The sequence below is a fragment of the Engystomops pustulosus genome, chromosome 4, assembly GCF_040894005.1.
Source record: "Engystomops pustulosus chromosome 4, aEngPut4.maternal, whole genome shotgun sequence".
NCBI classification, from domain to species: Eukaryota; Metazoa; Chordata; class Amphibia; order Anura; family Leptodactylidae; genus Engystomops; species Engystomops pustulosus.
This window is the reverse complement of record NC_092414.1, coordinates 19,437,819-19,465,681: the sequence shown is the minus strand read 5'-3', so window position 1 is coordinate 19,465,681 and position 27,863 is coordinate 19,437,819. Positions and strand designations below refer to the sequence as shown.

The 27,863-nt window shown below is 40.6% G+C and overlaps 1 protein-coding gene across 1 annotated transcript; it reads right to left on the bottom strand.

The window, feature by feature from the left end:
• Positions 1-4,826: 4,826 nt before the first annotated feature.
• Positions 4,827-26,310, bottom strand: FGF6 (fibroblast growth factor 6). Its single transcript, XM_072145417.1, has 3 exons — positions 25,558-26,310; positions 20,926-21,029; positions 4,827-13,247 (listed from the first exon to the last, which is right to left on the bottom strand). Exons 1-3 carry the CDS (start codon positions 25,892-25,894, stop codon positions 13,071-13,073), a joined length of 618 nt encoding a protein of 205 aa, XP_072001518.1. The 5' UTR covers positions 25,895-26,310; the 3' UTR covers positions 4,827-13,070.
• Between the last annotated feature and the right edge of the window lie 1,553 nt (positions 26,311-27,863).

Below are 27,863 nucleotides of genomic sequence, written 5' to 3'. Positions count from 1 at the left end.
TCTCCTATGTGGTTTTAATCCCACATCATGTCATTAGGCTTCTTGTAGGCCATGCTTGATGTCAAGGAAGCTGCCTTACAAGGTAGCTAAAAGAGGCTAAAAAACGTATTTTCATTTTTTCATACCCTCCTGTCAGTCAGTCCAACCGGATGTCTATAAAAGTTAAAAGATTCTTTGTGGCCAGTGCTTAAATAGATAAAAGTTGAGAGTCCTCAGTTGTTGATACCTTTTTTGGCTAACTGAAATGGTTGACGACAGCTGTACCTTTCAAGTCTACTCAGTCTCTTCATCAGGCACGGTATATAGATTCAAGTCATTTCCGTGTTTACTAAGATCATTTGATCGTGATTTGCAACCAGTTTTTGTTGACAACTTTTTGAGACAACTTTTTGAGAAGCTGCCTCTACTTTTCTCGACCTTTGAGAGGGACAGCTTCCTTGCTTCTAGATAACCCTGTACAAGTTGGATGAACAGATCGGGGCATATTTACTTACCCATCCGACGATCATGCACTGTGCCGCGATTCACTAAGATCGTGCGCCCGATATCCTGCATGTGTTGCTTCCCCGCTCAGGTCCGCCGGAGTTCACCTTCTTCTTCTTCATGGTGCATGTAAGTGATTGATCTTGCGACATGTTTTGAAAATCAAATCTTGTGCTTAGTCCAAATCAGTTGGATCATCCGACGGTCTGCCCCCCGATTTCTGTCGCATGAAAGCCGGCGCAGCTGAGCCACAATCCGATCGCGTGCAACACAGTCCCCTGTTAAATATCTGTCACAGCCATGCAAAACCCTAAAACGTCGGAAAGTCCAACAAAACTGTGTCCGTGGACCCTTAGTACATAAGCCCCAATATCTTTACTCACTTTTCAAGCAGGTAGTGTAAGCAGGATACAGAACCAGCAGGAACCTAGTAGCATACTTTGGTTGTGTATGGAGGAATGTGGGAATATTAAAGGGTTAGATATACCTTGTTATGGTTTCCCAGCACTAAAGATGAGCGGACCCAAACTTTAGGTTCGGCTTATTCCGTTACCCCGGACATATTTCTCGATGCCAATCAAGTAGCTTTACGCCCCTAGGCATAGCTGTGATTGGCCAGGTGGATACCTAGTGGACACACCTGGACAATCACAGCCATGCCAAGTTCATCGAGCAACATATCCAGGTTAGGCAGATTGTCCGAACGGAGGATGCCGAACCTAAAGTTTGGATCTGCTCATCTCTTCCTAATGCCAATAGGAGGATGAGACTGGCTGTTAGACCTTTGGGGTGGGAAGGGGGGGGGATATCATGATTTTGATTTCCAACGTGGTCACAGTTTGTACTCCTGTTTTGATGTTTATTCACTTCCACCCACGTACGCACCTGTATTTTTGTAGTTTTAGCTGTTTGTGTTCTAGGGACCTACCTGAACAAATGATTACTCTCTTTCAGATATCTCATGCCACTCGTTGATATCATTTTGACTTTTTTTGCCAAGTTAATATTAGAAATAGGCTCAGATATGTCAATGACCTAATAATATATTGTGTTTGTGTCTGTTGATCCCTATCTCTCCAGTGACTGAAGTAAATAGAAAATTGAGTCAGCAGAAGAGGATCGCTCTCTAGTGTCGGCCCAATTTAGTATCTGTACCTTTAAGAAAAATTCATGACCCTTGTTGTCAATGCTGTAAAGAGTTGGAGAACGCCTGGTAATGTACTGGACCATACACTGAGATCCGGATCATGTATTAGAAGATACAGAAACGTACATGGCTAGAATCCGGGAGCGGGACCAATCTTTACCATTTCTTTAAATTAAGGACCATAGTGAGTCCTACTGTTGTATGAAAATTTGTATCTACTGGAGCAGAGGTCCCCAAACTACGGCCCGCGGACAGTTTCTATCCGGCCCCCGTCCTATCCAGCGCTTGGAGCGCCAATAGAGTCAATGAGTAGGCCTCGTCCTTCAGCAGTCGGGCAGGGGCCTCCGTCTGTCTGGACAGGAAGCTCCTGCCCCTCACTGAATAGTGCTCGATGTGGGCGGAAACGCCGCTATCCACGACCACTATTATTGCAGGTGGAGTGATGTGGCCGGAAGGCAACCCCGGCGCACATCGCTCCTTGAACCTGGATGCGCGGCCGCGTGATTACATCATCACGCGGCCGCGCACCCCTTCCTGTCCGGCAGCAGCCAGAAGAAAGAAGATGCGGGAACCAGAGGTAAGTACAGGGTTTTTAATTTTTTTTTTAAAACAGCAATAGAAAGATTGTGGCAGCCCTAATATATAAAATAATGAATTATGGGGCCATTATAGCAAATAATAATGGAGGGGCTGCATAGGGAATAGTTATGAGGGGCAGGATAGGAAATAATTAATTATAAGGGGCAGCATTGGAAATAATTAATGGTGGGGGGCAGCAGAGGAAATAATTAATTATAAGGGGCAGCATTGGAAATAATTAATGGTGGGGGGCAGCAGAGGAAATAATTAATTATAAGGAGCAGCATAGGAAATAATTAATGGTGGGGGGCAGCATAGGAAATAATTAATTATGAGGGGCAGTCTGGTAATTAATGGGGGGGAGGGCAGCATATTTAATAATTAATTGACCCAATTAAGTCATTAATTGGGCCAATAAATAAAATAGTTCACAAAGGGGTGCAGTATATTAAATAATTAATTGAGGGGGGCCCAGTGTATTACGGATGCGGTCACATGTACCGCTAGCGCTGTGTTTTCAAGGAATTTCTTATATTTTTTTTATTCTTAAATTTCAGTCCGGCCCTCCAACGGTCTGAGAGGGACAGTGAACGCCCCCTATGTAAAAATTTTGGGGACCCCTGTACTGGAGGATTCTCTTGCTCTTACGTTAGGTCATTCGAGCAAATTTTTATTGTCTTGTCTTGTGAGATTTTTGTTTCGAAAGCTGTTTCTTCTGGAAGCTGCAGCTGCTGTTCTCAGCCTGTGGGAGGGTCAGCTTACTTTTTTAGATAACCATGTACATACAGTATTGGGTGGAAGATTTTGATACAAATTTTGAGATGGAAGAAAACATATTGGGGCACATTTACTTACCATTCTCCGGCGCGTCCAACTTGAATGCATTGTGCCACGATTCACTAAGATCGACACTAAGTGTCGCTTCCCCGCTCAGGTCCGCTGGAGTTCACCTTCTTCTTCCTGGTGCATGTAAGTGCATGTCTTGTGACACAATTAAATCCTGTTCTCAGTTCGAATCCTTTGGATCGTCCGATGGCCCGCCCCCTGATTTCTGTTGCATGAAAGTTGGCACCAAAATCCAATCGCGTGCAACACAATCCCCTTCTAAATAGCGGTCACAGCGGTGCAAATCCCAGAAATTTCTGAAATCTGACAAAAATGCCTTCCGTGGACCCTTAGTAAATAAGTCCCGTTATTTCTCTAAAGGTTGAAATAAGCTATGAGTCAGGGCAGGGCTGGCACCAGCATTGAGCATACCCGGGCACGTGCCAGGGCCCAGAGCTGCTGCGGTACATAAGGAAACCATGGGGGTGAGGGAGGCTTATATAAAATAACCATGAGGGGGCTGTTTGGGATGATAAACTAGGGAATATTTTAGGGAACAAGGGACTGTTTTAATTTCAGAATTTTTAATACCGCCATGTGAGTTTACTGCAAAGGGGCCTACTGTCGCCCAGGGGCCTACTGAAACTTGGAGCCAACCCTGTGTCAGGGTTTAAGTGGTCTCAGGATCATTTGGTTATATAATTGTGTGTAATATATACTATAGGGTTTAATCTTATTCTCCCATTCATCCCCTTCAACCCACATAGCCACCTGTGTACTTGTATTTTTTGGGTTGTAGTTCAAAGAGGCCACCTGAACAAATAATCCATAGTTTTAGTTAATATTCCTTAGCAATCATTAATATATTTGTAAAATCTTTGCCAAATGAATGTCAGAGATATTGTTGACTTGATTAATACTAGCAATCGGAATGGTGGGAGACTACTATGACCCCCCCCCCCTTCCCCAATGATCATGGGCAGAGGTACCCTGTATCTACACACTATGGACGAGCATTTGGTGATCTCCAGAAGCCCCATAACGGTTGAACTGGTTGATTGGAGCTCCTCTCAAATTTGGGGTACCGCTGTACACATGATTAATGGGTTACCTGCAGTTGGACCCCTGTTGGTCATATGTTCAATGGATAAATCTCTAGACAGCCATTTCGATAAGTATTGATGTGTCAGACATTGCAACTGGTAAGTGGGGAATTATGGCAAAATATTTCTGGAGAATATGGGAACAGGGGCCAGCAAGTGCTCCATGGGACTAAAGGTGCACGTGGTTGACCACTGTTGTTGTAACTTGCATGGGACTGCTGGAAATCGTCTCCCCGGAATTCACAAATGAATGGAGTTGGCGTAACACATGTCCACCAGACATGGGGTTGGGCTTGTGCACCAATTGGGGCACTTCAAAGCATCCATAGGCCCTCCCTCTTATAATTGAGGGTCCTTGGCCTCAGACCCCCAAAGTAAAGACACTTATCTCCTATCCTATGGAATAACAAACTGCGACTTTACCATTTGTGTCCCTTTCAGTGGTGTAACTAGAAGCTGGTGGGCCCCAGTGCAAAGTCTGTGCCAGGCCCCTTGACTATGATGTATGGTTTACGGTAATAGTCTTCTCATATGGGAAAGTGACACCATAAGGGCCCCCTAAACCTCTTGGGCCCGAGTGTGACCGCAACCTCTGCAACCCCTCAAGTTACGCCCCTGGTCCCTTTAAGAAAAACTTTCAATGAAACACCAAAATGCAACACGATACATAAAAATTTTTATTTCAGGATTACACGAAAAGTTTTGTGCACAGCACATATGTATAAAAAATAGAAGCACAACTTTTTTTTTAGAAATAACATGACTGCATATTTCTGCTTACTTATAAATTTACAATCTTTTGTCAGAAATCAGTATTACTCCAGAATGAGGTATATTTCATTGGTAAGAACACGATGAGTTTTGTGTGTGTGCAAGAAATGTGGAATCGGAAGCAAAAAAATATATAAATGAGGTAAACACTGTTGTGTTTTGAGGGGTTAATGTACAAAAGTTTTGACCCACAGTCCTTAATCCATCGATGGAGGAAGCCATTTTGAAGGTTACATCAACGTTTATCGTGGGGTTAGAAAATACCATAGATAAACTCAATCTGTTGCCTTTTTGGTACCCACCAACGTACACTCAACTCTTGGATGAAGCATTGGTCTGACCAATGGAGGCCATTTTGAAGACTACATCATAGGTGGGTGGACGTTAAGAAATCGCCTAGATAAACTTAGTCTACCTCCTTCTCAGTACACACCAACATACACTCCCATTCTGAGACTTTTGGACAAAACATTGGTTTGATCTGATTCAATAGTTGGATTGGCCATGAACAATGTAGACGCTCATTACCGAGTTCACACCAATCGCCAACCCAAACTGATGCTTTCAGTTTTGCCATCCCTACTGAACATATAGGGGCTACCTAATCGTACCCATATACTAGCTGACGACATACACTTTAGAGCAGTTATGGCTAAATGTTCTCATGAGAACATTGATGTTGGTGTCAAAGTTCCAAGGCCTAAGAGGTTGCTGCCGACACATATATATGGTGCATGGCCTTTTTCAATCACAGATCCCTCATAGTGGGCACAGTTAGTTACTTATTGCATGTTCTCTATAGCATGGGGAATTAGAACAAGCAAATGGGAATCAGCATTCTGACGATAGACCACCATATCTATTTGACCACTATCGCTCACATAAGGTCTTATCTTTGAGTCACTAAATATGGTTTATAGAGGTCTAAACTGGGGATTGTAGGGGTCTTCGTTGGAGCCCGTTATAGATTCCCACAAAGACAGGAGCCAGAGGAACTGTGCAAATGTAAACTAAGAATAAGCTGTGAATTTCGGATCCTATGGACCTTATGGATCTTGATTCTCCTTAAAGGGGTTGTCCAACACTAATAAAAACTTCACTGGGTGGGGGGACTGTCTGTTAACTGGGGCATGGCAGCTCCACTCTGATAACTCTGATAACCTGGCATGCCCACCCATCTCCTGTCCCCGCGGCTGCTACATCGCTGAAGAATAGGGACGGGAGGGCTTGCCATGCGGCCGCATTGTCAGAGTGGAGGTGCCGTGCCCCTGTAAGCAAACTGCGTCACAGCGGGGACAGACAGTGGCATGGGACACCGAGTGTGCCGAAGGAGGTAAGTACAGATTTCTTTTTTTTCACAGCCCCCCACCTCAACCAACCACTAAAGTTTTTATTAATATTAGACAACCACTTTAACATCAGCTTCCCTGAGGAGGACACTATGGGGGGATTTATCATGCCTTATATACCTAAAAACAGGAGTACAAGGTGCAGAGCTGGGAAATGCGACTACTCCACCCACTACGCCGGTTCAGCAGGGGGCAGTGCCGGGCCATGTAGTGGGCCCCACATGGGCCGTTCTTTCCCTGTGGCTATGCACTGCCTATAGCCTGCGCCCTAGCCTGTGCATAAACTACAACAGGTCACACCTGGCACTGGGGGGAGGCAGTAAACGCCAGCGTATAATAAATATGCCCCTTAAATCTCTATCCCAAACTCCCTTTGATCTCATCATGCATTATGGGCACCCATGCTAAACTACTGTGTACTCCTTGACTGCTTACTAGGCACAGCTCAATACTGTAAGCAGCTTCTCTAAGTAGTATTTCAGTACACTACAACTTCGTCCCAGTTGCGGGAATATCAACAGCCACTGTTAAATGTATAGTACTGTATCTAGTACAAGATAAAGGGAATAGTTTAGTGATAGCGCCAAGAGTGAGACCCCATCAATCTAATATTTAGCTTTACGACACACACAGCTGTACCTGTAGAAGTTGATTCTAACGTGTTCCTCATTTAAGGGGTAAGGTTAGGAGTCGATGGGTGAGGTTAGGAGTCGATCATTAAAGTGGAGTGATAGAGTATACATTAGCTATACAACTGCAGTTCCAAGAAGGGACATGGTGTCACCAACCATCCATCCATACCTCCTCCTCTTAGAGAAGGTCCACCATGGATCTACAGAAACTTGCCTAGGGCAGTATAATGGCACAGCGGAGAAGCTGGTGGGCAATATGACATGATAAATGACAACTGACCCTATTCATTGAAGATCGTAACAAACAGTCTCTCAGCAGCTCTGGTTCTCACTCCCAGCAGGCAACATTGCACAAGTTTTTGTCAACGTTCTACAAGAGCATCGCAATGGTGTATCCTGCTGTACTATTGTTTACTATGTTCTTGTTCTGCTCTGTTCCTCTTGGCTTTTATCCTTTCATGTTCCACCACTTGGTCTGGATAAATGCAGAGGAGACAAATAGTTAACGTAGCTTAACTTTTTGTTGGGATGATGTAATTCTGCTTGGAATAGTTGAAGGATGGGCTATCATCATATGTAGTTCCATTCCACACACACAACAGTATCCCAGCAGTGGAACTCACTCGATCAAGTCGATAGGAGAAACTCCTGACTGTGGATCAACCCCTTTAATATTTGATATCACTTAGCTGGGGACCTAGGGCTGGGCTTCCAAACAAGAAAGAAAGTGTACCCTTCTCCCACCCCTGGTTCCCTCAATGTGCCAGTCTCCCATTCTTCATCACTGATGGTTCCCCCAGAAGTGTTGGGGGGGAAACCAGCTCCGATTTGGCCAATCAGTGGCCTCCTCAGACCAAGGGACATCTATTACTCTTATATCACAAGTGACGTCCCGTGGTTAAAGGAGGCCACCTATTGTGGGTCCCACTACCAGCCAGGAGGAGAGGCCAAAAACTAGAAGTAATAGAGCACACTCAAAATAGTAGTCAAGACCGGGAAGTTTCTATCTGACATCAGGGGTTTGCCATGGGGTTGGAGTCTGGGCCCACTAAAGGATCCATTGATAACCTGGTGGGCCAGTCCAACCCTGCACCGGTCCCCTACTTTTTACTAAATTGTACAGTACCAAGAAGTAGTAGACCGTGACTGCAGTATCAGACTGCACTCTATTTGTTTGTAGTCTGTAACCGTAGAAACACATAGTAGAAGGCAAATTTATTACTGCATATACCCTTTTAAAGTTTAATGCCTTGTAAAGTCTAGCAAAAATATCTTCAGTAGAAGTAAAGGCTCTTAGAATGTTTCCTTAGAGGAGCATCACACAAACACAACAGAGGAACTGACTAATTATGGCTTTGATTCCCAGAAGACAACTTGTTAATGCAAAGCTGACCTTTACAGTACGCTGTATATTTTTAGGAGGTCTAAAAATGATTGGCATAAATTGGGACAGGAGAGCTGGATGGGTCTCTAAGATGTCAGTTCAAGAATAGGCAGGGAACTTTCTTTTGCTCTGCGTAAGGGACAGCCATATAATGTCTACACAAGGAGTGCTCGGAGTCATAGGTGACCTATTGAAGCACCATAGAATGAATTTTATTAGATATGGTCACATACATAAATAAATTAAAAAGAAAACTTTTTTGAGAAAACATCTTGCTCTCCTAGACCATGCTCACTGGTCACCCAGTGGCCAAATCCAAAAGCATAGATGAAACAATTTCCACTCTTCCCATCAGTGATACCTTCAGCTCCAACATCTTACACGTCTAGCCCACACAGTGTGATGACCATAGATGGTTGATAACTAGTGGCAATTTATCCACTACGTTTACTAACGGGATTGGCCTGGTCAAGAAAACTTTCTAGATCCTTGTTTTCTTGAAGGACTATGCGGTAGCATCACAGACATAAGCTTGTATCCCAAGTTCCTTGCCTCACAAGTACATTGAACGGCACACCTTAACCTGGAAGTCCCATAAAATTGGCCAACTATCAAATAAGTCATGAGTTGGCAGACTGGGAGCCTCTCTCCTGAGCTTGTTGGCAAGAGTGTCCCTGTCCAGAGGACCTGGCCTGACCATGCAGCACACAATATCTAATCCAAGAACATAGGTGAGACAGTGTTGACTTTCCCCATCCCAACAGATATTAATGGTGTCAGTGATACCTCCAGCTTCAAAGAAACATCTTGATTATTCAGTGATTCAGTGATTATTCATCGTGATGACCATAGATGGTTGATAACTGGTGGCAACTTATCCAATAAGCTAACTAATGGCATGGGGATGGTCACAAAAAAACTTTCTAGATCACCGTTTTCTTGAAGGACTATGGGGTAACCTCATAGTTATAAGCTTTCCTCACAACTAGTTCAGCTTCACATGGAAGCCCTACAAAATTGGCCAACTCTCCAATTAGTCATGAGTGGGCAGACTGGGTATCCTCCCTCCTGAGTTGGTTTGGCATGAGCGCCCCCCTCTGGAAGACTAGTACTATGTCATGCCTCATTTCTCCACTGGATGCACTCTAGGGAATTTAAACCTTTGTTTTAGGTTCCCAGGCAGATAACAACGGATCGTTGGTGGCCTCTCAACAAAGCCCTTCCAATTAAAACGGACTGTACAAAGCAGACAACCCTTTTAAATAAGGCACTGGAAAATCTTATTAAACATCAAACAAGACATATATAGTTAGTAAAAAAAAAGATTGTTTCCTTCTGTTATTTTGCTCTTGGCATTGTACGCAACCCATGGTTCAGAATCTGCACCTGCTGTGTTGTGAGCATTCCAAGGATTCCGCATTGGGAGACGAAACGCCACACACGGAGACGCTACATTTTATGTCCGCTCGGAATATTTCAGGTTGCTTTCCATTAAGTGACTGAATGCAATGGCCCAAAATGACCCTGATGTAACGCTATTGTACTGGTATGTCAGCTATTCCCCGTCACTTTGTCAGTGGAAACAATGAAACAGTTTGGGATTAAGGAGCCTCGGACATCATTGGTGGTTGGTGGTCATTCTTAGAAAATAGGGCAAAAAATAGACTAATACCGCCACATCATACACACGTGTTCCACCCTGAATACTTGAATTTTACACCAGTCTCTAAAACAACAATCTAATATCTTGACAGGGTCACCAAATATCAACTTTATGGGATGCAATTTGACCTGACTCCATGTTTTGATCTCTGGCAATGTTGATGCCCTTTATGAGAGCTCCCAATAAAAACACCTAGGTAATCTTTTTAAAATCCTTTGCGCTACTTCAATTGGGTAAACTATGTAGATATTGGAGCGGTTTTCCTTCACCCAAGAAGTAGAAAGAACCTTTCAAGTGATAATGTCCTCACTGGCCCCACCTATGAGGAGCCTCTAATATCAGAATATATCTCAAAAAATTTGTAGACAACATTCCAAGAAGAAAACTGAGTCTGTATGGGCCTGAATACCACAACCAGCAGATCTCATCTACCTTCACTTTAATACAACCTTTAAATAATTGGACTTGACCAAATACTACAAGGCCACCACCCAACTATATCAACTATATATGTATCCCTTCTTCCCATGTAGCCTCTGTTTCCAAATACAACCTTAGAACGGCCACATTATTTTCCAGAACATTCCAGAACTTACCGTAGTCATAGTTAGTTGGAAAATCTGTCCCCAACAAAGAGAAATCCAACCAGAAATGATCCACGGACACGACATTGTTGTTATATCTCACTGGTGGTATCAAAGACCATACCTGGTGTCCAGGACAAATAGATAGAGGTCGTTGAGCACCACTCTATGGTCTTAGTGACCCTATACTCAGAAGACAAATGGACTTTCAATAAAACCATCTTGAGGCCTAACTGTATCGCTATAAAACATTGAGTCCTTCAGAAGCTTATGTAGATATTTGGAAACTACATGGGATTACCCATACGACTTCCCCTTTTTAAAATGAATATTCCCAATCCACACAACTATTTCCCGCCACATTTAACTTCTTCTCAAGTTATTTTCTCAACCTTCTCCCCAACATACTGTAGATACCCAAATCCATACATGATTTATGCAATTGCATACAAACTTTACCAGTGGCTTGTCTGATTCCATAAACTCATTCTTTCCCAATCTGTAAACCACAATGGGGGTCCATTCACGAAAACTAGGTCACAGAGTTCTATGGTGGCACCATGGCAACCTATGCATGGGCACATAGATAATGAAGGTCTTTGTTCTCCAAGTCCCAATTTCTATTGTCTGCCCACACCATGTATATGTAAGATCATAGAGGTTTTGCATGATATTTTTTGGTTTTCATAGTACCGATTTCTCTACAGAAACTGTCCGTTCCTGTGTTGTAATGACCCCCATCCAGCATTGAATAAAGAAGTTTTTCACAGTTGGTGAGTGCCTTGACTTTCATCTGTTGTTGTGCCCGTTTTTTTTTACTAAAGCTCCATATGTCCCATCTGAACAGATATTCTTAAAATTCCATCCATGAAGATGAACGAAGGTCTATGGGTCATATCGGGTCAATCGGGGGCAATTAATTAACACTGAGAAAAATTGGGTACATTATAATATTTTGTGCAGTGCGGGGGAGGCGGAGCATGAAAAATACAAATCTCTCTTTGAACACAAAGTCATGACATGGCACATAGGAAGTCTTCCCAGTACAGTTCCATGTGTAGTTCTCTAACTTCCTGGTCCCGTCTAGACATACAGGAAATGGCAGGAAATCAGCCAATCACTGACTGCCTCAGTGAACCCTCCTCCAACAGAGTTCATTTAGTCAATCTCCAGTGGAGGCAGTCAGTTATTGGTTGATTGTGAATTTCCTGCCATTTCCTGTATGTATTAAGACCAGGGAGCTATCAGTGCAAGAACATTGGAGGATCTCTGATTGAGTACCACTACTTTTTTGTTTTTAACCATTTCTGAGCACACATTCGACATCTCCTTGAATTTTTTGGTGGAATTTTTTTTTTAATAAATGGAACTAAACCGAATATTAAATAATAATCGAATAAATATACACTAAAATATAAATATGTATTTTCATATTTTTTTGTAAAAAAAACTTTCATTTATACTCAAATTTTAGAATTTAGTAGAATAAATTATTAACATTTAAAGTGGCATTTTTTTCAGCAGCTCTTATTTTTCAGATACCCACAGTGCACAATTTCAAAGCAAAGTTCTGGTTGACGATATAATTTCTTTTTGCCGTTTAGTAATAAATAAAACATTCTTACCACCTCCAGGTAAACTGGAAAACCCTTGTTGGGTAGAGTGGGAGCGCAAAAAAAAAAATTAATTTGCTTCATCTCCTAGTCTGGTCCTGGATAGGAAGTGTCCAATCTGGGCAGGAAGTGTCACCGGTCATGTGACCACTAAGGCCAATCAGGGACCTCATTGGTCACATGATGGAGAATGTTGACTTCACTTTTGAACACCCCGATTCTTCCTTCTGTAACATGACTGCCAAAGAATCTGGCCCAGCTGGGAGTGTTAACAAAGGACTGGAGTAGCTACAGCTATTCCATTTTTTAAAAATATTTTTTTTGTCCCTGCTCTGGCCGACCAAGGATTTTCCAGTAAAAAATAGTAATTTCTTTTTTAAATAATTTTTTACAAACATTCAGCTTTTACAAAAAAAAAAAAACTAAAGAAAAACCCTCAAACCAAAAAATTGAAAACCTTCAAAGAAAAATTACAACATTTTTTTTTAACCAATAGTAGTAATAAAAATATACATGCACAAACTTCTGAAACCCAAAGCTGATTTTTTTTTTGAGGTATGGCCAGTATTTCATAGACTTATAATAAAGGACCACAAGTTTTTATTTAGAAAAAATGTTCCTACCGGAAAATAAATTGGTGAAGAGTCCTTTGGAAATCAAAGCTCCCAATTCGTATCCTCTATCCATCAGGGATAAATTATGTTACTGTACTAAAAAATAGCACATTTAAAAAAAAAAAAAAAATTTTTGACTTGAGTGTTTCTAGGCGGTTAAACACATTATAGATGGGTGACAGGTGCGGTGATCGGGTAGAAACATCTCCATCCAAATATACATATATTCTACTACTGTATAAATATTTTACCTGGGAGGATTATTCACATGTGCAAAAAAAAAAAATTTAAAAAATTACAAGGCACATCCGGCGCCATCCGTGTCATATTCGCGGAAGAAAATGTGTGACTGTCATAGCTGGAGAAATTTTGGTTCCTCTTTTAATTTTTCCGTGTTTGCTCAATCCCAGATAGGAACCTTGATACATTTGGGACTCGTAGGCATTATAGTTGTTGGATAGCAGAATTTCCTTAAATTTGCATTCATCCTGAAAAGTTGGCTGGAAAACAAAACAAAAAAAATTGGGAAAATGTGTGATGGAAATAACAATATTAACCAAAAATATTATTATTATATTTATTATTTAAAAATATAAAGATATTATTATTATTTTTATTATGTTGTTAGTAGCAGCAGGACTGTTAAAATATATTTTCCATGTGGAATTGGGGCTTGTCCTAACACTGCAGTGCTCAGTGCAGACAGTGTTAGGTATTGACTCTACTGACAATCCGTATTGGCTTTTTTGTGAGTTTTATTAGTAACAGCAGGACTGTAAAGAATAGATTTAGATTCTAGGATCGTAGCTTCTGCAAGTGGAATGGGGGATTGTCCTAACACTGCTGTGCTCAGTGCAGGCAGTGTTAGGTATTGACTCTTTTGACTGTTATTATTGGCTTTTTTTGTGAGTTTTATTAGTAACAGCAGGACTGTTAAAAATAGATTTAGATTCCAGGATCGTAGCTTCTCCAAGTGCACTGGGGGCTTGTCCTTTCACTGCTGTGCTCTGTTCAGGGAGTGTTAGGTATTGACTCTATTGACTATAGGTATTGGCTTTTTTGTGAATGTGATTAGTAACAGCAGGACTGTTAAACATAGATTTCATATTTGCAGCTTCTCCAAGTATACTGGGGGCTTGTCCTAACACTGCTTTGCACTGTGCAGGGAGTGTTAGGTATTGACTCTATTGACTGTAGGTATTGGCTTTTTTTGTGAAAGTTATTACTAAAAGCAGGACTGTTAAAATTTGTTTTAGATTTCAGATTTGTAGCTTCTCCAAGTGCACTGTTGGCTTTTCCTGTGCAGGCTGTGCTCTGTGCAGGCAGTGTTAGGATTGACTCTTTTGAATTTTATTATTGCCTTTTTTTGTGAGTGTTATTAGTAACTGCAGGACTGTTAAAAAATAAATTTAGATTTCAGGATCGTAGTTTCTCCAAGTGCACTGGGGGCTTGTACCATCGCTGCTGTTCCCTGTGCAGTTATTGACTCTATTGACTATTGGTATTGACTTATTTTGTGAATAAAATTGATTTATATCCCAGGATTGCTGCTGGTCCTACCACTGCTGTGCTCTGAGCTCTTATGCATGAAAATTCTTCCCAAACCATCTCTGCTCTAAATAGTCACTCATAGCAGAAGGGAGACACGGCACAGCAGTGTTAGTACGCGCTGCCAGTGCTACAATCCTGAAATTTAGATCTAATCTTCACAGTCTTGCTGCTACTAACAACATATAGAAAAGTATAATATCTGCAGTTTTACATGGTCACCATGGACAGTACATTCCCTTTAAGGGCAGAATAGCTGCATGTATCTCCCAATACACGTTGTAATCTTAGATTACGATCCATTTATTCGGATAAATATGTAATCTATTTCCAAAATGAAAGGGCAGATCCGGCCAGGGCCACTTAGTCCCACTTTGTATAAGTCTTTTAGTCTTCCTGACTAATTGCAGAACACGAGGAGGCGTCCGGGGACGGATTGTACTTAACATAAGACATGCGTGATCTTGTGGTCGCTGCTCGGAGAGAGATTACGGGGAAGAGCTCAGAGGGATTCCAAAAATCTGCATTCTCAGTATAAGAGGCAACATTCATACTGTACATCCAGAAAGGGATTAATACTGCACAATCTGAACAGGCAGTAAAATACCGTATATACTCGAGTATAAGCCGAGCCAAATATAAGCCGAGGCCCCTAATTTCACCACAAAAACCCGGTAAAACCCATATTTTTTTTAACTCGAGTATTAGCCGAGTTTGTGGTTTCAGCACATTTTTTTGTGCTGAAAAACTAGGCTTATACTCGAGTATATACGGTACCTTTAACCGAGAAGACGTGATAATCTGGAATCTGTCCTGGAATTATATGGGATAAATAATACTATAATATAGGATATTCCTGGAATGTCTGACCCATGGAAAGAGGGGGGGGGGAGTTACTTAATATTTTTGATTTCCGCCAAAATTTAGACACTTTCACTAACAAAGCGTCTGCACCAACCAAATAACAGGGGCTCATTTATTACATTTTCCTTATGTTTCTATGTGATTTGCGCCCTTTTTGTCTTTGTAGTTTGTGCTCTTTGTCAAATGCAGGTTTTTTTGAGATTTTTTTAGGAGCAAATTTGAAAGAAGGTGCAAATCTTCTACCATTGTCTATCCTACGCGCGGTCAGGACTAGGTGCAAATCAATGTCAAAAAATCTGGAAGCAGGAGAAATATAAAGACAAATGAGGCGCAAACCAGGAAACTGCTACACAGAGAACTCTGCAAATTGCTGGAAAAAGAACCAAAAAATTGTGCAAATACCACAATGCGCCTAAAAAGTCACACAAAAAATACAGAAAAACTAGCATCAGACTAAGATGTTCTGTCCCAAAGGGTGCAAAACTAACGCAGGGAAGAGGGAAATAAGATCAATGACCCAGTATATGGCTATACATCTAGGTTTGAAAAAGGTTTTGTGCCACCGAAACATCGCAACATGGAATAAAGACACCCTGAAGTATTTTTATATCTATCCATCCATCTTTATAATATCTATATATTCCCTATCTATTTATCTTTTATTTATCTATCTCGTATCCATCTGTCTCATATCTATCTCATCTATTTCATATCCATCAATTATCTACTACCTATCTATCTCATATCTATCTATCTACTATCTATCTATCTATCTATCTCCTATCTATCTATCTACTATCTATCTATATATCTATCTATCTCATATCTATCTATCTATCTATCTATCTCCTATCTATCTATCTATCTATCTATCTATCTATCTGATATCTATCTATCTATCTATCTATCTCATATCTATCTATCTCATATCTATCTATCTATCTATCTATCTATCTATCTATCTATCTCATATCTATCTATGTATCTCATATCTATCTATCTATCTATCTATCTATCTATCTATCTATCTATCTATCTATCTATCTATCTATCTCATATCTATCTATCTATCTATCTCATATCTATCTCATATCTGTTTATGTATCTATTACCTACGTATCTATGTATCTATACATCTATTTATTTTTATATCTCCTTTTTATTTCGTATGAATCTCATATCTCTCTCATATATTTCTACTTATTGTCTTTGGGGGAGATTTATCAGAAGTGTTAAAACTGTTCCAGTTGCCCATGGAAACCAATCAGAGCTCAGATTTAATTTTATAAGCTGTGGGAAAATGAAAGCTGAGCTCTGAATGGTTGCTATGGACAGCTAGAGCAATTCTGCTCTCACTTCTTATAAATCTCCCCCTATCTATCTATCTATCTATCTATCTATCTATCTATCTATCTATCTATCTATCTATTTCTATCTATCTATCTATCTATCTATCTCCTATCTATCTATCTATCTATCTATCTATCTATCTATCTATCTATCTAACAACAAACAACAAATGATGAAAAAGCAGCACACGTCTGACTTGAGAAAGGCTCACGTGTATACAAGCCGAAACGTCGTCTTCTATGGATTAAAACCACCGTTTTTTTCATCTATTTTTGTGCTGCTTTTTCATCATTTGTTATTTGGAGGGTGCTTCTTTTTGCCCGGACCCATTACGGCTTTGCACACAACTAGATTTTGCTGTTTTCCTGGGATAACTGCTGTGCTGCTTGGACTTTCCTTTTCTCTATCTATCTATCTATCTATCTATCTATCTATCTATCTATCTATCGATCGATCTATCTCATATCTATCTATCTATCTATCTATCTATCTATCTATCTCATATCTATCTATCTATCTATCTATCTCATATCTATCTATCTATCTATCTATCTATCTATCTATCTATCTATCTATCACCTATCTATCTATCTCATATCTATCTATCTATCTATCTATCTATCTATCTATCTATCTATCTATCTATCTCATATCTATCACCTATCTATCTATCTATCTATCTATCTATCTATCTATCTCATATCTATCTATCTATCTATGTATCTATCTCATATCTATCTATCTATCTCATATCTATCTATCTATCTATCTATCTCTTATCTATCTATCTATCTATCTATCTATCTATCTATCTATCTCATATCTATCTATCTATCTATCTATCTATCTATCTATCTCATATCTATCTATCTCATATCTATCTATCTTTCTATCTATCTCCTATCTACCCTGTTTCCCCTAAAATAAGACATCCCCCAAAAATAAGACCTAGTACAATTTTGTTCAAGCTTAGAAATATAAGGCTTCCCCTGAAAATAAGACCTAGCGGCAGTCATTGCAGCAGCTCCCCCCACGCCATACATTAGTATTAGGAAATCTTTTAGATGCTGCAGAAGGTTGTGACATGGGGAAGAATTCATGGACTGAAATCACTGGCTGTTGTGCTGCAAATGTGATCCCAGCAGCTACCAGGATAAGAAGGGTCATTTATAGAAGATTGGGGCCAATGATTCTAATAGACATGGGGCCACATTTATCACTTGTTTTTTCTGTTGTTTTTGCGCCTTTTCGTTTAGGCGCACCGTTTTTGCGCCATTTTTGCGATTAAACGTCAAATTAGCCGCGCAGCAAAAATAACCACCTTTCCCTCATCTATCGTTCAATTCCAGATGTTTTGCTGCGCCTAATGATATTCATCACGTGCGACTTTTGCATTTAGGCGCAAAAACGGGCGCAAAAACACTCCAGCCCGAAGGTGGCGTTAACTGAGAAGAAAGCACTGAGCCCCTTTGCAGAAGAGCTCATTTCTAGCAGCAAAGCTCAGCCAGACACTGGAACATATAATAGATACATTAGATACTCTGCAGACATTGGAACATATAATAGATACATTAGATACATTACAGACAGGAGCTGCAGACTCTATTTACAGTTCATCACCTTCTATTTACAAAATATTCTGCAAAACCTGAGCTCACAGCAAGAGAGGAGAGAAGTTTGCACAAGTTTGCAGAAGTTTGCATATACGACATACAAGTGTCCCCCATGTAATTCTGCACAGTATCACCAGTGTGTCTGAGGGGGATACTGTGCAGAATTACAGGGGTGCAGCAGGGGACCAGCACTGGGGGATCCCCTCCAGGAGAAGCCCCTGCTGAGGAGGTCACTGGGTGCTGGGTGTCACACACCTGGGTGCTGCTGTGAGTGTTATCTCCATTCTGGGATGTGGGAGAAGCAGAGAGGAGCTTGTAGCAGGATGACATGTAAGTGCCCCAATCTAACATTACGCCTAAACTGCGCCTAAACTGAGCCTAAACTGTGTTAAAGTAAAGTGATTAATAAGAGGCAGAAAATATACTTATCACAGATGGTTGTAGCTTGTGATAATTCTGGCAAAACAGTGCGCCCGAATTTAGGCGCAACTACTACACTTAGGCGCACAAAAGTGATAAATGTGGCCCATGGAGTCACAAGTAATACAGACTTTGGAGAATCACACGGATGTTAGAGAAATAGATTTTTTGTTCAACGATAAATGTAAATTCTTGTTCATGGAAAAATAGGACATCCCCCGAAAATAAGACCTAGTGCCTCTTTTGGTGCAAAAATTAATATAAGACACTGTCTTATTTTTGGGGAAACAGGGTATCTATCTCATATCTATCTATCTATCTATCTATCTCATATCTATCTATCTATCTATCTATCTATCTATCTATCTATCTCATATCTATCTATCTATCCATCTATCTATCTATCTCATATCTATCTATCTATCTATCTCCTATCTATCTATCTATCTATCTATCTATCTCCTATCTATCTATCTATCTATCTATCTCCTATCTATCTATCTCCTATCTATCTATCTATCTATCTATCTATCTATCTCCTATCTATCTATCTATCTATCTATCTATCTATCTCCTATCTATCTATCTATCTATCTATCTATCTATCTCCTATCTATCTATCTATCTATCTCCTATCTATCTATCTATCTATCTATCTATCTATCTATCTCCTATCTATCTATCTCCTATCTATCTATCTCATATCTATATATCCGTTCTTCCAATGACATAACTGGAATTCATTCATCCTTCCCTTGTGGTCTCCAGCACACAATGACCTCCACAGAAAATCTGACCTGGGATTGGGTTACTGTGAGGATTACGGCAGGTTCTGTGTGTCACAGGATATGAAGTGGTCATTTTATAGTCGCCTCCTCCCTGCAAACCTTAGCCTAGGCCGCAGCGGTGGATGAATGTGGATAATCCTTAACTCTAATAGCTAAAACGGTCTAAAATAGCGCCGTCATATCTGTGTATGAAGTCAGGCGGCACTTATAGCGCCTAGCAGGATTACCGTGACGTCAGCACTAGCGGGCGCAGCGCTGGGTGCCTCTATCCTGGGTGACCTTAGAGTATCCAGCGAATTTCGGTGACTTTACAAGACCCTCTAGAAAGTCATTATTTGTAAAGGATAAGATCGTGTTATGACAGACGGTGCCTGGGAGTCTACATCTAACAATAAATCTCGCTCCTCTGCTCCCAAGACGCACGGGTCAGATGCCACCTGTTCCCCCTCGCGCCCTCCGCTCGCTGATATACATTAGCGAGTCGCCTCTTTTATTCGCCTGTAATATATATATATTTATAGTGCAACTTATATTTGACCGCAAACTGCGGGATCTGTGACTGGATACGAAATCCGGATTAGAAAACGTGACATTTAATATTTTACGCTGTAAGCAAAGATGCATTTGCTGATGGCTATAATCCTGTTTCTCTAATCTTATCCTGCATGCGCTATTTAAAGGGGATGGGGAGGTAGGGGGGGGGGCTTTTATTACATTGCAATTTGGGATATGAAAGAAGTTATTGTAATGGAATGTGTAAGCTAATTTGGGAATATATGTTATAGTACTACATCATCCACCCACCTTCCCCTGGGCACTCATGCAGAGGTGTGCGGCTGCTATGGGGCCCGTGAGCAGGAGGGGCGCGGGGCACAATCATAATGGGGCAGATTTATCAACCTGTCTGAAAGTCCAACGAATTACAGCTCAGCTTTCATTTTACCAGTGCTCATGAATAGTTTAAAGGGGAGCTGTGATTGGCCCAATGTTTGATTGCAGCGGTCCCGGACTCTCTACTGTATGTTGCAAGAAGGGCTTTCAAGTAGAGCCCCTACTTAGATCATGTTTTTTTCATGACCCAGCTTGGTGGCATCATCCAGGAAATCAACTTTGAAGTTAGATGTGTAAAGTCAGGAAGGCGGAGAGTTAAAACTGAAGTCAGAGCTCTCTCAAGCTCTGACTTTGAACACCTCCTCCCATGTGATAGACATCATGGACTGGACTTCAGGAGATCTGGTCAATGATGTCCCTGGACGCAGGACCATCAATTAAAGTGAATGGGGAAATCTAAGGCAGGGAAAGCTTGACTTCAGTGTTAAACTCTCCGCCTCCTTGACTCCATAAAAACAATTTATATCTCACTTCAAAGCTGATTTTCTGGATGATGCCACCACACTGGGCCATGAAAGAAACATCATCTAGAAGATGCTCAGCTGCGTGACAACATACTGCTAGTGGCTAATTAGGGCAATTTCCGATGACAGGTTCGCTTTAAGTGACATTGAATTTACATTCTACCCAATCCTGCCATTAATATTAAAATGTATACCATAAAATACCATTACATTCCTCAAGATGAAACATAGAATACTTACCGAAGCGTAGACTCTTCCTTTGCTATTCATCGCTACAAAGAGATCTGATTTCACACCAAATAAGCTTATAACCCCTCGTTCTACTGTCGAAACTTCTAAGAGACCTGAAGAAACCAAAAAGAAGGGATAAAAATTTGTAACCACATAGATAATCCTTATATACAGTGCATAATATAATATTACTAGTCATTTACAGGGAATTGCTTATTTTGGGGTTGAAGAAGTGTTGGATTCGGGTTCCTTGGGACAACCACGTATTCTTGGGTCCCACCCTTGATCATCCTGTAAGAATGGGTTCAAATGGTCTTCTCCAGTATTAGGATAGAGCCTGGGTCCACTGGAGGATCCTCTGATTCTGTGGTGGGCCAGTCTGACACTCGGTTGGAGCCTCTACTTCACCTACATAATAGCCTTCACCTACACCTCTCCACATGACCCATTGTGCTGAACCAGTGTCCAATGAGCCAAGTTCTGGTCTGGACACCTCCTTTGCATAGAAAGGAAGTCATGATGTGGGGGTTTAAGAAAGGGGATCATAAGATGGGGTCTATAGAATGGGAGGCATAGGATGTGGGCTACAAAAATGGAGGAAGAATGTGGGGGTTACCGAAAGGTAGACTTAAGATGGGCGGCTACAGAAAGGGAAGTATAAGGTGTGGGGCTACAGAAAGGGAGGCATAAGGTGGGGGGCTACAGAAAGGGAGGCATATGCTGGGGGGCTACAGAAAGGGAGGCATAAGCTGGGGGGCTACAGAAAGGGACGTATAAGGTGGGGGCTACAGAAAGGGAAGTATACGGCGGGGGGCTACAAAAAGGAAGGCATAAGATGTGGACTACAGAAATGGAGGCATAATGTAGGGGGTATTTAAAGGGAGGTACAAGGTGGGGGCTACAGAAAAGGCAGCATATGGTATGGGGCTACTGATAGGGTGACATAAGGTGGGGGTTACAGAAAGGGAGGCACAAGGTGGGGGCTACAGAAAGGGAAACACAAAGAGGGGTCTACAGAAAAGGGAGGCATATGTTCAGATGCAACAGAAAGGGAAGTATAATTTGGGGCTACAGAAAGGGAGGCATAAGATGGGGGGGGGGCTACAGAAAGGGAAGTATAATTTGGTGCTCCAGAAGGGAGGCATAAGATTGGGGGCTACAGAAATGGAGGCATAAGGTGGGGGCTACAGAAATGGGGGCACAAGGTCGGGGGCGGCTACACAGAGAGAGGCATAATATAGGGGGCTCCAGAAAGGGGAGCATAAGGTGGGTCTACAAAAAGGGAAGCACAAGGTGGGGGACTACACATAGATAGAAATACGGTGGGAGGCTACACAAAGGGGGTATAAGATAAGGCACTACACAGAGGGAAGTATAAGGTAAGGGGCTACTGAAAGGGAATCATAAGGTGGGGGGCTACAAAAAGGAGGCATACGGCAAGAGATCCTGACCAGGCTGGTCTCCAGAAAACAAACAAGTTGCTGGAAAATTGTTCTGTTCTATCCCTATTCCCATATTCTGTGCCGACAAAATGAATTGAGGGAATCCATTACTAAGTAATCTTAGCGGGCAGACCAGCATAAGATAAGAGGCTACACAAAGGAAGGTATAAGGTGGTGGTCTATAGAAAAGGAAGGTATAAGGTGGGGGGGGGCTACAGAAAATGAAGGTATAAGTTGGGGGGTTACAGAAAGGGAAGCATAAGGTGTTGGGGGCTGCAGAAAGCAGTGGCCAAAGTAAATGGGGCATTATGTAGGGGCTATTAATAAGTTGAATTATACTTGGTGGGCATACTAGTGGGTGAAGTGGTAAGTTTACCTTGAGTTGGTCTGTATATTCCCTCACCATAACTTCCTGTTACAGTAAGATTTTTTTTAGCTATGATGCCCAATCATTTCTAGCTACACCCTTGCTGTCCCTGCAAATTAATGGAAGATATTGGGGTCATTGTCGGACCAGCAATCACATTATTATGTGGCAAGGAGCCAATGGGGCTGCTATTTACATTGACAACCCCTAAGATGCTGTGGTTCCCATTGACCATTAAGTTTTAGTGGGCACAGCTTCTGACCCCCATGCCGTTACAATGGTGTAAAGTCCCCAATATATGCTGCATGTTTCATGATACTACGTGAGCTGGATCCACTAACCAGCAGACACCAAATGGCGGTGAATTGACTCTAATAACTTATTCGGGGTTCATATAATTAAGTTATCATAAACATCATCCCTTTTCCCAACTTTCTTCATGTTAGAGATTGTGTTGCTACGAGTTGTAGATGATGGGAGATGTAGTAGTAGTGGAGTGATACAGAATGGATATCACAGGTCTAGAATGTGATGATCAGATATTATATTGCACCCTCATTCATTCTATACTATAACATATAACATATACACTACAGACCAGTCTATGGACCAATTGGAGCAAATTGACCAAAACCTGGAAGATTTTAACCATTTTTACAAGACATCACCCTCCAGTGATGCACAGGACACCAAGACCATTATGTTCTTGATGACTATTAGAGACGACCACCATACACAATCTACTATATTGATACCAAAGATTATTGATACAAAGCCATTTGTCCGAACCAATGAAAAACCCTATAAATATATAATTTCTACTCAATAAAAAACATAATACACCTAAAATATCAGTAAAATCAGCCAATCTGTGAACTATGAATAAAGGATGGAATAGGAAATCTTCAGTTATTTGTATGATGATCTCTATATTATGGCTGTATTTCTCCTCCCCTATATAATACATACGGTAGACCCCCATTCTCCGAAATTTCTGGTATGATCAGGTGGTACAGCCAGAATACAAACACAAGTATAATGTATATAAAATCCATAACCCAATGATAACGCATAGATAACGATCAGATAATACCATATATTATAGAACCAATAGGATATGATACAAATGTATACAGGCAGTCCCCGGGTTACGTACAAGATAGGGTCCGGAGGTTTGTTCTTAAGTTGAATTTGTATGTAAATTGAAACTGTATATTTTATAATTGTAGAACCAGACAAAAAAATTTTTTTGCCCCAGTGACAATTGGAGTTTAAACATTTTTTGTTGTAATGGGACCAAGGATTATGAATAAAGCTTCATTACAGACACCTTACAGCTGATCATTGCAGTCTGGGACAACTATGGGTTGCCTGTAAGTCAGGTGTCCTTAAGTAGGGGACCGTCTGTATAACACAAATTACTGCACCAGCCAAAGAAAATTAAAAATAAATACAATGAATAATCATTTATAGTTATTGGTTTTTATCCCTGTTTGAACTTCTTATGTCCACAAAACTAATACATTTAGTTGATATTGAGTATTAAAATTAGAAAAAATGGAGAATAACATGTAAACAGTCTTTGCTTAAGGGCAAATAAATCAATTTTTGAAGAAATAAAGTAAAAATAGTGTATTGCTGTATAATTAATCATCAGATGACTCATCATTTATACTACTAATTACTAGAAATACTGTATAATAATAAAAAGTACAAATAATAATAAGAAATAATAAGAATTATGATAATAATAATCTTTATTTCTTTAGCGCCATCAAATTTCGTAGTGCTTTACAAATGAAATTTTAAGTCGATTTTTTAAAATAATGTTATCATTTAACAATAAATCATTATAAAACAATAATAAGTAATGAGAGCAATCGAATAATAATAGGAATTTAATGATATAAACATTCCAGTATGTATTACACAAATTAAAAAAAAATAATAAAATAAAACAAATATAATAAAAAAAATATTCTAAATTAAAATTGTGATAAAAATAACCCAGTGATGAATGAAATCTAATATTAAAAAAGTGATTCAGATAGTAATAATAATAATTGTAATTATACTGTTAATACTAAATTATTAATAATAGTACTTACAATAATTGTAATAATAATAATATTAATAATAAATGATTCATAATAATTACACTAATAAAATAATCCCAATTCTGTCAAAATTATAACTGTAAAAATACTGTATCATTTTATTAATAAAATTATTAAATAATTATTAGATAATAATTATTAATAATATTAAATGATGCTATTACAAACATATCTTGATCACAATATTAATATGAATAATATTAATAATACTATTAATGATAACTATAATGGTAAAATATAATAATATTTATAATACTGTTAATGATAATAATAACAATTAAAAATAATATTAATAATACTATTAATGGTAATAATAATGGTTAAAAAATAATAATATTAATAATACTATTAATGGTAATTATAATGGTAAATAATAATATTAATAATACTATTAATGGTAATTATAATGGTAAATAATAATAATATTAATAATACTATTAATGATAATTATAATGGTAAATAATAATAATAATAATATTAATAATACTATTAATAATAATAATTAAAAAAAAATAATTATGGTAATAAAAACAATGAATAACCTCATTGTAATATAAAATAATGATAATAATGTCATCAGAATTTTTGGGTTTCTAATCCTGAATGAGTTTACTATTAAGGAGACTTTGTTTCGTACAGATGTAATAACTATTCATCCCGCTGCGTTTCCCCTGTATGATATCATCACCATGTTAAGTTTCAGGCTGTAACTCACTATATGGACTTTCATGGTGCACCCCATTTATCCTTCCATCCTCGAGGACCTGCAGGTGAAACCCAATTCCGACGTTGCAGTACAACCTCCGTTGTCTCTTAATCCCCTGCAAATAATCGCTCTTCCACCTTGCATCGGATTTGTCGGAAGACATTCCAAGTGACCTGGAGAAGAACGATTCCAATGTCCTTTCCAGTAGCGTTCCATTAGCCCTGTAGGGTATAGGGTACGACAACACAACGTCCCCTACGAAACCCAGCAGAAGGAAAACAGGCAACGTCCAGTGAATCCTGGCTCCGTAGGACATAGTGATGAGTAGTCTTTGTGCGACGGCCATCCGGTTCACCTTCTGGACACGTGGTCAGAATTAATGGCCCTAAAAATACCGCCCTCCTTGTTTTTCTCTCTTCAGCATGGCGGCAGGAGCTTATTTTTGGAAGGCAGATAGGGATTGATGACATGAAACCGAAGCCTGGGAGAAAATGAGTAGAGAATACGTAGAGCCCAGCAAACAGAAAAGTGGTGGGGACCATGTTTTGTAGCTCTCGAGGACTAGTGGGCAGCCAGATATATTTGCTCGGCCTATCTTTATACTTCAGAGGCCGTCCTATACCCCCAACGTCATTGTGACATCAACGGCATGCCAATGATAGACCGGCAACAGACAGATACCCTCCCCACTAACCTGAGCAGCCACCACCGATGGTCGTCCGGGACCAGTGACTTGGGACAACTTTGTGAAAATGTTATATCTGAAGGGGAGCTCCAAGGACCAATTTGGTTGAATGGTCATATGTCTGGCAGGCAGTTTCCTTATTTAGAGCGCAAGAAGCTATAACGGTTCTTCGCCTCATCACTTAGCAATGATAATCCTGCAAGCACTTCCTCATCAGTATGTTCACATTAGGAAAAGCGAATAGCATGGACAAGACATGGGAATCGTACGCTGCCGCTCCGACCCCCCCCCCCTAGCACCGGCACAGCAATAAATTCACACTTATAATTGTAGTGGAATGAGACAGTCACCGCCAGGGATTATTACATTAGACTCTCGCAGCGAACAAACGCTCTCTCTCATTTGTACTCGCTGCAATAATATTGACATGGACATCCACCGCAGTTTTTTTTTAACTCCCAGGGGAAGGGTTAGAGACGCTCGCTTGCATGTAAAGGATATTTAGAGGCTGTCATGTAATATAGCAACTGAGGATCAGCTGCTTCCTACCACGTGTAGGGTAATGGATTCATAATACAGATGTATGGTGGAGGAGGTGGAGGAGGCGGAGGAGGGGGGGGGTGATGACTGCATTCAAAAAGTTCGGTGACTTTCAAAGAAAAAAAAAGTGTCTAAATTTTATATAGCGCTTCGGTTTCACAAGAACTCTGCTTGCTGTCAGTGAATGGGAACACAAGGGTGACCCATCAATTCTATTCTGATCTTCTGAGGTCTAAACTGTCACATGAAAGCTTATGTTTTTTCATTTCAGTAATGGGTGAGGTCTCAGTCCGTAGATGGTTATAAACTTTTTATATGTTACGTAAAAAGTTACATTAAATAATCGGTGCCCTTCAATGTTGGATTGGGTTTTATCAGTAGTACTTTGCTGCCAGTGCCGGTGAATGATGCTCCCCCCACCCCCTGGCATTCTCCACAACTATGAGGAGGCTCCGGGATCCTGATAAATCCCGGCAGGCATCCCGCAGAGAGGGTCGGACCTGGTGAAGAATTGTACCCTACTCTGCGCCTGCTGGGCGCAGGCTATAGGCGGTGCCCCAGCACAGGGCGGTATTGCCTCACGCCAACCCAGTGCACAGCCTGGTACCATCCTCTCCCCACCCAACCATCACAGTACCTCCGCTAATCTCTGTGATGGGGGTCCTGTCAGTATCCTACTGCCTATCCCTTGTCTCTGACTGTCTCTGTTATGGGGGTCCTGTCAGTATCCTACTGCCTAGCCCTTGTCTCTGACTGTCTCTGTTATGGGGGTCCTATCAGTATCCTGCTGCCTAGCCCTTGTCTCTGACTGTCTCTGTTATGGGGGTCCTATCAGTATCCTGCTGCCTAGCCCTTGTCTCTGACTGTCTCTGTTATGGGGTCCTGTCATTATCCTGCTGTCTAGCCCTTGTCTCTGACTGTCTCTGTTATGGGGGTCCTGTCAGTATCCTGCTGCCTAGTCCTTGTCTCTGACTATTTCTGTTATGGGGGTCCTGTCAGTATCCTGCTGCCTGTCCCTTGTCTCTGTCTCTGTTATGGGGTCCTGTCAGTATCCTGCTGTCTAGTCCTTGTCTCTGACTGTCTCTGTTAT

Bases quoted from the DNA above. Each gene is read 5' to 3' on its own strand.
- FGF6 (XM_072145417.1), bottom strand. From the start codon at position 25,894: ATGGCCGTCGCACAAAGACTACTCATCACTATGTCCTACGGAGCCAGG. The intron at 21,030-25,557 runs GTGAGTTACAGC...TGGTTTCTTCAG, and splicing joins GCACCATGAAAGTCCATATA to GTCTCTTAGAAGTTTCGACA. The intron at 13,248-20,925 runs GTAAGTATTCTA...TTTGTTTTCCAG, and splicing joins AAGGAAGAGTCTACGCTTCG to CCAACTTTTCAGGATGAATG.